Source organism: Elephantulus edwardii, unplaced genomic scaffold (assembly GCF_000299155.1).
Source record: "Elephantulus edwardii isolate Elephantulus edwardi_28Jun2011 unplaced genomic scaffold, EleEdw1.0 scaffold00956, whole genome shotgun sequence".
Classification (NCBI taxonomy): domain Eukaryota; kingdom Metazoa; phylum Chordata; class Mammalia; order Macroscelidea; family Macroscelididae; genus Elephantulus; species Elephantulus edwardii.
In genome coordinates this window covers 14,187-24,227 of record NW_006400706.1, presented here as the reverse complement: position 1 = coordinate 24,227, position 10,041 = coordinate 14,187, and the positions used below count along the sequence as shown (strand labels likewise).

Here is a 10,041-nt window from a genome sequence, read left to right as displayed (position 1 = left end):
AGAAAAAGAGAGAGGAGAGAGAGAGAGAGAGAGAGAGAGAGAGAGAGAGAGAGAGAGAGAGAGAAGAGAAGAAGAGAGGATTAAAACATTGAATGTGCTGAGTGGTTGTGGTTGTGTTGGGTCTGTTTATAGGTGTTTATGCTTTACAATACAGATATGAATCTTGTTGGGTGAAAGAGAGCACATCAAAGTCGGAGAAACCACCAAATGCACCCCAAATCCCATATCATCTTCTGTTGATATGGGATTTCGGTTCAGTCAGCACCATGGACAGCGCTGATGGCCTCAGCAAACAGGCCAGAGCCAGAGAAACTGTGGCCCCGCCCCTTCTCAGACAGAATCAGTCATTCCCCACCCCATTCCCCAACCTCTCAGGTTTTCCAACACTATTTTTGGAGATCGGGGTGGGGGTAATGGTGAGTTGGCCCTTTGAAGATGAAAATTGTATAGTTTAGAAAGAAGGACTATAAACATCTGGCTCCAATTAAGCACATTAAGGGATGAGCGACAGCAGCTAAGCAACCCAAGCCCATAAAGAAGCCTAATTGCTCCTGAGCCCTTGGTCGCAGCGCAGCCTGGCTCCTCGTATATATAAAAGGCCCACAGAGAGCCAAGACGCAAACACCTGACACTCGTCCACCGTGCCCTCCACTAGGACGACTCCCTCTTCAAAGCCTCCCATTCCCCAAAGAAGCACCATGGCTTGTGGATCTTACTGTGGCCGCGCCTTCAGCTGCGCCTCCGCCTGCGGGCCCCGGCCCGGCCGCTGCTGCATCACCGCCGCCCCCTATCGCGGCATCTCCTGCTACCGCGGCCTCACCGGGGGCTTCGGAAGCCGCAGCGTCTGCGGGGGATTCCGCGCTGGCTCCTGCGGACGCAGCTTCGGCTACCGCTCTGGCGGCGTGTGCGGGCCCAGCCCTCCCTGCATCACCTCCGTGTCTGTCAATGAGAGCCTGCTCACGCCCCTCAACCTGGAGATCGACCCCAATGCGCAGTGTGTCAAGCATGAGGAGAAGGAGCAGATCAAGTGTCTCAACAGCAAGTTCGCTTCCTTCATCGACAAGGTCAGTGAGACCTCTGTGGATGCAAAGCCTGAGGGCAAAGAAGGGCCCAGCTGTGGCAACTTCGGATTGGGAAGAGCCCAGATTGTGGAGGAAACAGAATAGAAACAGCAGAGAGAAACAAACGTGAATCCATTCTCATTTCATTCCAGCAAAACATATTGAGGTCTGGGTACGGCCCAGGGTCCCTGTTGTTGGTTTTGTTATTAGTTGTGGCTATGTCATTTCTGAGTGCAGAGTGGAACTCTTCTAAGGGGTTTTCAAGGCTGACATCTTTAGGAAGCTGACCAACAGGTCTCTTTTCTGAGGCACTTCTGGGTGAGTTTGAACTGCTAACCTTTTGGCTAATAGCTGAGTGTTAAACTGTTTGCACCACCCAGGGACTTAGCTAATGTCCCTAGGTGGCACAAATGGTTTGTGCTCAGCCATTAACCTTAAGGTTAGCGGTTCAAACCCACTCAGCAGTGCTGCAGGGGAAAGGCATGATGGTCTGCTTCCTTTCAGATTACAACCAAGAAAACCTATGGAGCCATTCTCCTCTAACTCATGGGGCCACCTTGAGGTTGGCTCGACCTGATGGATTTGCTTTGGTTTTTTTAGATGTGGTCCAGAAATTGAGTATGTGTGTGTGCTTCTGGAGACAAAACAACACAAAAATAGCAAAGCTGTCCTTGAAAATTAAACTGGACTCTTGGTGCTGGAAAGGGGAGGGGGGAACTGGGAGAACAAAATGGATTGTGGCCCAGATTCCCAGGTTGGGGGAAAGGGGCAGCTTTTGAAGTGAAGGGGGAGAGCTCAACTTCACGCTACCTCCTCAAGTCCTTGCCTTGCCATTCAACAGCCTGGGTCTTCAGCACGTTACTGAACTTCTCTCTAACAGTCTCTGCCTCAAAGCTTGCTGTGAGAGTTAACGAGTTCAAGGATGGAAAGTCCTGGCAAGTAGTAAGTGTTCAAACAATGCTAGCTGTTAGTTGTTATTTTCTAGGATAGTAGTGAGACAAAGAGGCAGGACCAGCCCAGATTGGTTGGCCTCCTCCATTGATGGAGAGCTGAAACTATGGAAGAGAAGAAAGTCAGAACCGCAGAGAGAAGTCCATGGATACAATCAAAAGTGGGGAAAACACTTCACTTCTTGGGAGACTCTCTTATCTGTGTCCACAAGCCCTCCCTGTGGGTATTTAGAACTAGCATCAGGGGTCAGAGACTGAGGTTAGGGACATTTTCTTGCTAACAGTTCTTCTGTTTGGTTAAGCTCAAAATAGTCCAGTGGAATAGATACTTTGTCTTCATTTTTCAAATTAAAGAACTTGAGGCTGAGAGGATTTAGATGAGCTGCTCGTGGACATATTATGATGGGTAAAGGCAGAAAGCAGAAGCTCAGGGGACACAAAATCCCCACCCCATCACTTACTAGCTGTTAGACATCACACACCTTGGAGTCTCAGTTTTCCCATCTGTTATCTGGGAGGAAATAATATCAATCCCCTCACAGGGTTGTGGTAATTGAATGGAAATTATATCATATATCTAATGCCCAGGAATGGTACCACACAGTAAATATTCAAATATTCTATAAGTTTTGTTGCTTAAATGAGTAAATGAAAACCTACTAATAATGACAATAATAGTTCAACTTCCTGAACACTTACTGTTAGGGGCTGTTCTAACCAAATCACGTGTATTAACTTTCTCATCTTCACATTTCTAAGGTAGGTGCTATTATTATCGTCGCTTTTTTAATGGAAAAACTGAACACCAAGAAATTCATTTGATGTGCAGAACTGAGATTTGAATCAGACCTTTGGCAACAAGCCCAGACATTTTCTACTCCCCCACAACTATCTTCCTGGGGGACACTCGATGGCTCAGCCCTTGGCAGAGTCCTCACTGTTGAAAATGTATCCAAGAACAGAGAGAGCTATAAGGGACTGGACCCTACTCCCTCAGGGCTTCCTCTGAGCCTCTTAACCGCCCTCCCCCCATTCTATGGCAGGTGCGCTTCCTGGAGCAGCAGAACAAGCTGCTGGAGACCAAGTGGCAGTTCTACCAGAACCAGCGCTGTTGTGAGAGCAACATGGAGCCGCTGTTCAATGGTTACATCGAGACGCTGAGGAGGGAGGCCGAGTGCGTGGAAGCCGACAGCGGGAGGTTGGCCTCAGAGCTCAACCACGTGCAGGAGGTGCTGGAGGGCTACAAGAAGAAGTGAGTGCAGTGGGAACCCAGAAAAGCATGGCAGAAGATAGACACGGTTCTACATCTAGCACTTAACATAGTTTCTTGAAGATTCCTGACAAAGGTTACCTGGACTCAGAAGTGTCTAGCTTTCATTAAATTCTTTGGTTTTTCTTCTATGCCTACAAAGCCCCAGAGGTCTTAGCTTTGAGGAGTGTAAAGAGGGGGGAAAACCAGTATGGTGTTACAGCTCTCTGTGTTCCCTATTCCTTCCAAGTTACCTCTGTGCCAAGGGCACAAGCTCTCTGAATCTAGCATGCAGAGGATAATTTTAAACTTAAAGGATTGGGTGTATATTCCTGCTGTTACCCAAGGAGCAGGAGAACCGGGGTGGCATAAACCTGACAGAGACAAAGGCTAGCCAGGAAAATGCGCAAAATAGGTCACTGAGGAAATCAGGTAACATCTGAAGAAGGTAGCCTCTTTTTTGGTCTCTAGAAGACCATGTTCAGGAGCTGGGGTGGCATTTGTGCCCCCGACCCCTCAGCTCTGACCACGCTCTTCCCCCATCCTAGGTATGAAGAGGAGGTAGCCCTGAGAGCCACAGCAGAGAATGAGTTTGTGGTTCTGAAGAAGGTAAGGGATCTGTTCATGAGGCAGGGACAGAGGCACACTGTGCAGCCTCCAGGATGAGGCCTGGCCACCCCCTGACCATGGGGCACTACTTCCCTTTGGATCTTCCTTCACACATGCCACTCTTCTCTGTCAACCCTCAGGATGTGGACTGTGCCTACCTGCGGAAATCAGACCTGGAGGCCAATGTGGAGGCCCTAGTGGAGGAGACAAGCTTCCTGAGGCGGCTCTATGATGAGGTGAGGGCTTCTGCCTGTCAACCAGGGCAGGCGGAGGGAGATGTGGAGGCCGGGAGAGTGGGGAAAGGAGGTGCATATGTGTATGTCTGTCCATATGTATGAAGCGTGACAAGAACACACACATGTGCAGGGGGACCAGTGGTACAGATGAGTTCTATGGATCTCATGTGTTTCTTCACATAAACCATATCGGTGTAAAAGCATCATAAAGTATTTGTGTGTGCCTATGTGCTAATCAGTGCAATGAGTTCTTGTGGGTATCTATCTAAGGACAGACATGAGGGTGTAGTGGGAAATGGGAGGTCAGAGGATGGGTTCCCAATTAAAACTGTTTTAAGAGGTAGACTAATTGCCACTGGTCCTGGCATTTAAACTCCAGCTGCCCAACTGAATGGCTTTGGGTCAAGCTTCTTTCACCCTCTGGGCCTCAGTTTCTCCATGTGGTAAGTCCCAAGATAACTTCTCAGGCCCCACTGAGCTTTACTGTTTCTCTATTTGAATGAAGGGGAACAGCGAGCCACATGGCATTTGTTGACTAAGGTCCCTGCAGGGAATGGGCATTCCCCACCCGAATCAGGACTAAATGCATTGGCTCTCGGTCCCCTAGGAGATCCGAGTCCTTCACTCCCACATCTCAGACACCTCAGTCATCGTCAAGATGGACAACAGTCGGGACCTGAACATGGACTGCATTGTAGCCGAGATCAAGGCCCAGTACGACGACATCGCCAGCCGCAGCCGGGCTGAGGCCGAGTCCTGGTACCGCAGCAAGGTGAGCGGGCCCAGCAGCCCTTGCCGGAACCTGCAAGGGGAGTGCAGAGAGGCCTTCTCCCTCTGTCCAGGTAGCTGGGGATGGACAAAGGAGGGACAGGCAGCTGCAAATGGTGTGACAGGTGTGCTAGGTGAGAGTTGGAGTTAAGTTGAGGGTTAGTACTAGAGTTCAGGTTAGCGTTTGGGTTAGATTTAGAGACAGGTTTAGCAAAGGTTAGGATGAGGACTAGAGCAAGGACTTGATTGACATTTATGGTTGGGCAGCCGCAGAGCTGAGTGCGATGATCCGCTCTGGGTCATGAGCTGCTGCTTTTTTGCAGTGCGAGGAGATGAAGGCCACGGTGATCAGGCACGGCGAGACCCTGCGCCGCACCAAGGAGGAGATCAACGAGCTGAACCGCATGATCCAGAGGCTCACGGCCGAGGTGGAGAACGCCAAGTGCCAGGTATGCCAGGTTCAATCCGTGTCCAAGTTCAGAGGACTCACTCAGGGTTACAATTAGTGTCTGTACACAGTGGACCTCCCCTTTCATTCTCCATCCTATTTACAGATGTCCTTGGTTCTAGTCAGTGAGGGATTCCAGGGGATGAGGAAGAAAAGGCCCTGGGTTTTACCAGCTGGATGAGAAAGACTTAGCAAATCCAGGACACTAACCCACCTTGTTCTCTTTTGGTCCCCAGAATTCCAAGCTGGAGGCTGCAGTGACCCAGTCTGAACAGCAGGGTGAGGCAGCCCTCAACGATGCCCGCTGCAAGCTGGCTGGGCTAGAGGAGGCCCTGCAGAAGGCCAAGCAGGACATGGCCTGCCTGCTCAAGGAGTACCAGGAGGTGATGAACTCCAAGCTGGGCCTGGACATCGAGATCGCCACCTACAGGCGCCTGCTGGAGGGCGAGGAGCAGAGGTGGGTACCCTAAGTGCTTTTTGCCCAGCCTTGCCTGGGTTTCTCATGGTGCCCTGGCCCTCACAGTCCTGACACCCTTCGACTTCTGTTTCCAATCCTCCCTCTCCTGCAACTGGACAGATAATTTGAGTAAGTCCTTTGAGTACCATTTTTATTCTCACCTGAGTCTCTCAGACCATGATCTTGGGTTGGAGCCTTTTGAAAACCATATAGATCTATTCTTCAGGCAAGAGTCAGAATTCAGGCTGAAATGATCCTTGTCCCAGAGAAATTTGGGATCACCTTCACTGGGTCGTGCTTCCTTAGCTCTGGCTTCATACATTCTCTTTTTACAAGCTTCCTAGTCCCCAATCTTCTGAGAGTTTAATCCCATAATGATATGTCAGGTAGAGGACTTTATCCGTTGATTCTTATCTATTCTAATAATGTTCCTTGGACGATCTCTTACTGCAACAGGTGGACCTGAGATTAAATAGCAGGGAACTTGTGCCTTGAGCTGGCTATGTCTTGCTCTGAGAAATTTTGCCTTTTTGGTTTCTTCTTTGAGGGAGGAGGAAAGTTGATTTCTTCTCATTGATGGTTTGCCCAGAAACTCAGGCTTTTAGAAGGGAAATACTGCCCTTGGTTCCTTCTAGGTGGCCAGAGATAGCACTCCTTTTATCATGTAAGTCAGGTGCCTGGCCATACAGGGAGGAGAACAGAGGGTGACAAGATAGGGGAGCGTTCAGGAAGCTTCCTGTGTGATGGGAGATGGAGGTACATACTTTGGAGAACTCAGAGACCCTAAATACCATCAGCAAAGAATTCTGGCAAAAGAAGCTTTTCCCAGTTGGATTTGGAAGTTGGAAAAATACAAGGAGAAAGCACTAGAAACAGATGGACTTAGTTCTCCATCACACAGAGCCTTTGAGGTAAAGTCAGAAACCTCAGTGTTACCTAGGAAACCTGGGCATGAAGTGGCCAGACACAGGCTGTGGAGTCTTCTCATATCTGAAGCTTATTTCCCTTTACCTCTGTGGTCTCAGGAGGACTCAAGCTCATTTCCTTTAAAGAGGCAGTGTGGAAAGGGCATATGGATTGGACTCAACTTAAGTGACCTTCATTATAACCCTGCCTCTCCCATTCATCATTTTCTCTCTCTTAAACTCAATTTTCCCACATGTCAAAGGAAAGAATTGGTGTAGATAACTTCTGAGCCTGTTTCAGTTCTAAATTCCCCCACATGCACATGGCAACTGTTGGTTGAAACAGCATTATCTGTTCTGCTTGAGGGGAAGAAGAAACCTGTGCTCCTCTGACCTTACACTTGAATGGCCTGAATCAGCCCAGATTTAAGGGAACTCTTCAAATGCATGTGCAATTCAGTCAGCACCAGCATAGAAGCAGCTAGTAGTTTCTGAGTGCTCACTGTGTGCCAGGCACTAAGCAGTTTATGTGCATTATTGGATTTCACTCTTACAGCATTTCTGAGGTCAATGTTCATGATGAGAAAACTTAAGCTGAGAGAAGTTAAGATAGTTAAGATAGAGATTTATGGTTACTAAGGGATGGAGTGCACGACACACACTGCCACTCTGTCTCTAAATCCTGTGTGGAACAATGGTGGCTCCAGGATTAGTCCAGTTTATTGCCCCTCCTCTCAGCAAGTGACGATGAGGAGAGTCAGAGGTCACATCCTCCACCTTGGCCTGGTGGTCTGGGGGCTTTTCCTCTGTACTAATCTCTCTCTTTTCTTTTCCCAACAGACTGTGTGAGGGTGTTGGCGCTGTGAATGTCTGTAAGTAGTCCAAGTCCTTTCTCTTCTCCAGCAGGGGTGGTTCGAGAGGGTTATTTCTATAGCCGCAAAGTTGTCCTCCCACCTGGGGCTGTGCCTGACGTGTGCCACCTGCTCTTCCCTCCATTCAGGCGTCAGCAGCTCCCGAGGTGGCGTCGTCTGTGGCGATCTCTGTGCCTCCAGAACTGCCCCTGTTGTCACTCCCGGCATCGGCAGCGGCCCCAGCAACAGCAACGTGCTGGTAGGCACCCCCAACGCCTGTGCCCCCTGCTCTGGGGCCAGTGTCTGCAGTGTTAGCTGTAAGAGATGCTAGGAGGCTTCAGGAGCACCGTCGTCACCCTCACCGGCCTGGACCTCGTGCAACCTGAACACACCCCTCACTGCCCCATGCACCCCCAGCCACAGCTTCCCCAGGACTAGTCGCCGGATGTGCACGTTCTACACGCTTTCTCTGCCTGCTTCTCTCTGGGCACCACCTCTCAGGCACCTGGAGTCCCAGGAAGGCTGTTCACATCGCCTTGGCCTCTTTCTGTAGCTTGTTCTAGTAGTCAGTTTGTTGCCTTAAGGATTCACCTTTTTCTTCTGCCTTCTGTTCTTTGCTGGATTCATTGGCCCTGCCTAATCCCTCCACACAAATTTGAAGGAAGTGGGCAGGCCACCCTAGACTCCCTGTCTGTTGGAGTCTCTCAGTGCACTGCCTGTGGAGTGGAGGGTGGCGGGGGAACATTGATGGTGGTTCTTCTGTAACTCTGCGGAGGACATGGCCCCTGAGAAGGAAGAATGCCTCCCTTTCAGGGCTGCCTGCAGAGGATTCCAGAAAGCCAGTGATTCAGCTGCCTGCACATTTGCCTTTGTTTCCCTCTGTGTTTCCAATAAACTAATTGAAGCTAATCAAACTTGGTGCCTCAGAGTCTTGAAAATGCTTGTGCTCACCTGTGATACATGCTTTCAGCCAGAAACATCTTCAGGACTGTTACATCCAGCTAGTTAGATGAAAATTACAGCCATAAATGCTACCCCTCTGACCTGGAGCAACCCAAGCCTTGGGAGGAATGAGGGAAGACTTACCTATGTAGAGAGTGTTGTGGGGTTAAGGATTTCTCTTGTCAACATATCACCATGACATCTGGGGGAGAATAATAATTTTCATGTGGCATTGCCCTGTGTATTGTAGGATGTTTAGTGACAACCCTAGGCTTTAGCTGCTAAATGCTGGTAGTACTTCTCCCCAGTTGTGACAATATCTTCAGGCATTGCTAAATGCTACCTAGGGGTTCTCAACCAGCACAATTTTGCCTCTGAGAAGCATTCCTGGGGGGAGGGCTATACAAAAGGCATGGAGGGGACAGTGGAGGGAAGACATGCGAGGAAGGCAGTGTGGGGACAGGAGGTTGAGGGTCAGGGAAGTTGGATTTCTAATTTGCAGAGTCCTGACCTGGCTCTGCTATTTAACAAGTGTGTGACTTTGGGCAAATAACTGCTCAAGTAACTCATATAATGAGGATAGTCAGGCAGTGTTCCTAAAGTCTCTCTAAGCTCTCTAAGTGAGATTAAATGTTTGAAAGAGTTTTGTTGACACAACCCCATGTGTAAATACCAAGGGTATGGAAAACCTTTTAATGGGGTGAGAAGTGCCTCAACTTTATACAAAGGGCAGAAATTGCTGGAGACTACTTTTGGAGACAGCAGTAGTTCCTCCCAGGTATGCAGATTTACTAGTTCCATAATTGTGAGCATGTTACCAATCCTGAATGAACTTTGGCTTCTTCTCTGTACAATGGGGTAGTAGTATATACCACACTGTACTGAGGTGTTCAGATATCCATGGCTGCATTACAAACTACTCCAAAGGTAGAGGTTTAAACGATTAAATTGTTCTTCCACCCCTTGTTTATTCCCCTCCCCCGCTCATGAGTCTGTTAGTTGACAAGGCTTTACTTTAAATAATGATGTTCAGGCACTAGAATGAGCTAAGTTGGAAGCTCTAAAATGTTCACTCTCATGACTGGCTGGGACGGTTGGCCAGAGTGAGCAGCTAATAAGGGGACAGCAATTTGAACAGGGACGGTTCAGAGCTGCTGTACATATAGGGTCTCTATGCATCACAGGTGTCTCAACCGATAACATTCTATGACAAGTTTGGAAGTAGGAGTGACATCCACTTCCTAAACAACATGCCTCCGGAAACTCTATGAACTTTGAGAAATGCCGATAATTATAGAAAGGCTTCAGGCCTTTTGTTCTTAGGGTCCCTATGAGTCATGCTCGACTCGAAGGCAATCAACAACAACAACAACAACAACAACAACAACAACAACAACAACAATTTGAATAGAAAAAGTTTAATATAAAGAATTATTAACTGTAACAGAGGATTCATCCTGGAGAGGATTAAACCAAGCAACTCCTTGGAGGCAAGGATTCTGGGCTTCGTCTGACATACTTTGGGCATGTTGCAAGGAGAGACAGGTCCTTGGAGAGGGACATCA

General features: G+C 48.8%; 1 protein-coding gene across 1 annotated transcript; it reads left to right on the top strand.

Moving 5' to 3' along the window:
• The first annotated feature begins 698 nt into the window (after window positions 1–698).
• On the top strand, window positions 699–7,865 carry KRT86 (keratin 86). The gene is made up of 9 exons (XM_006903439.1): window positions 699–1,064; window positions 3,055–3,263; window positions 3,809–3,869; window positions 4,010–4,105; window positions 4,713–4,877; window positions 5,197–5,322; window positions 5,558–5,778; window positions 7,524–7,555; window positions 7,684–7,865. The coding sequence occupies exons 1-9, from the start codon at window positions 699–701 to the stop codon at window positions 7,863–7,865; spliced, it is 1,458 nt and encodes a 485-aa protein (XP_006903501.1).
• Window positions 7,866–10,041: the final 2,176 nt, after the last annotated feature.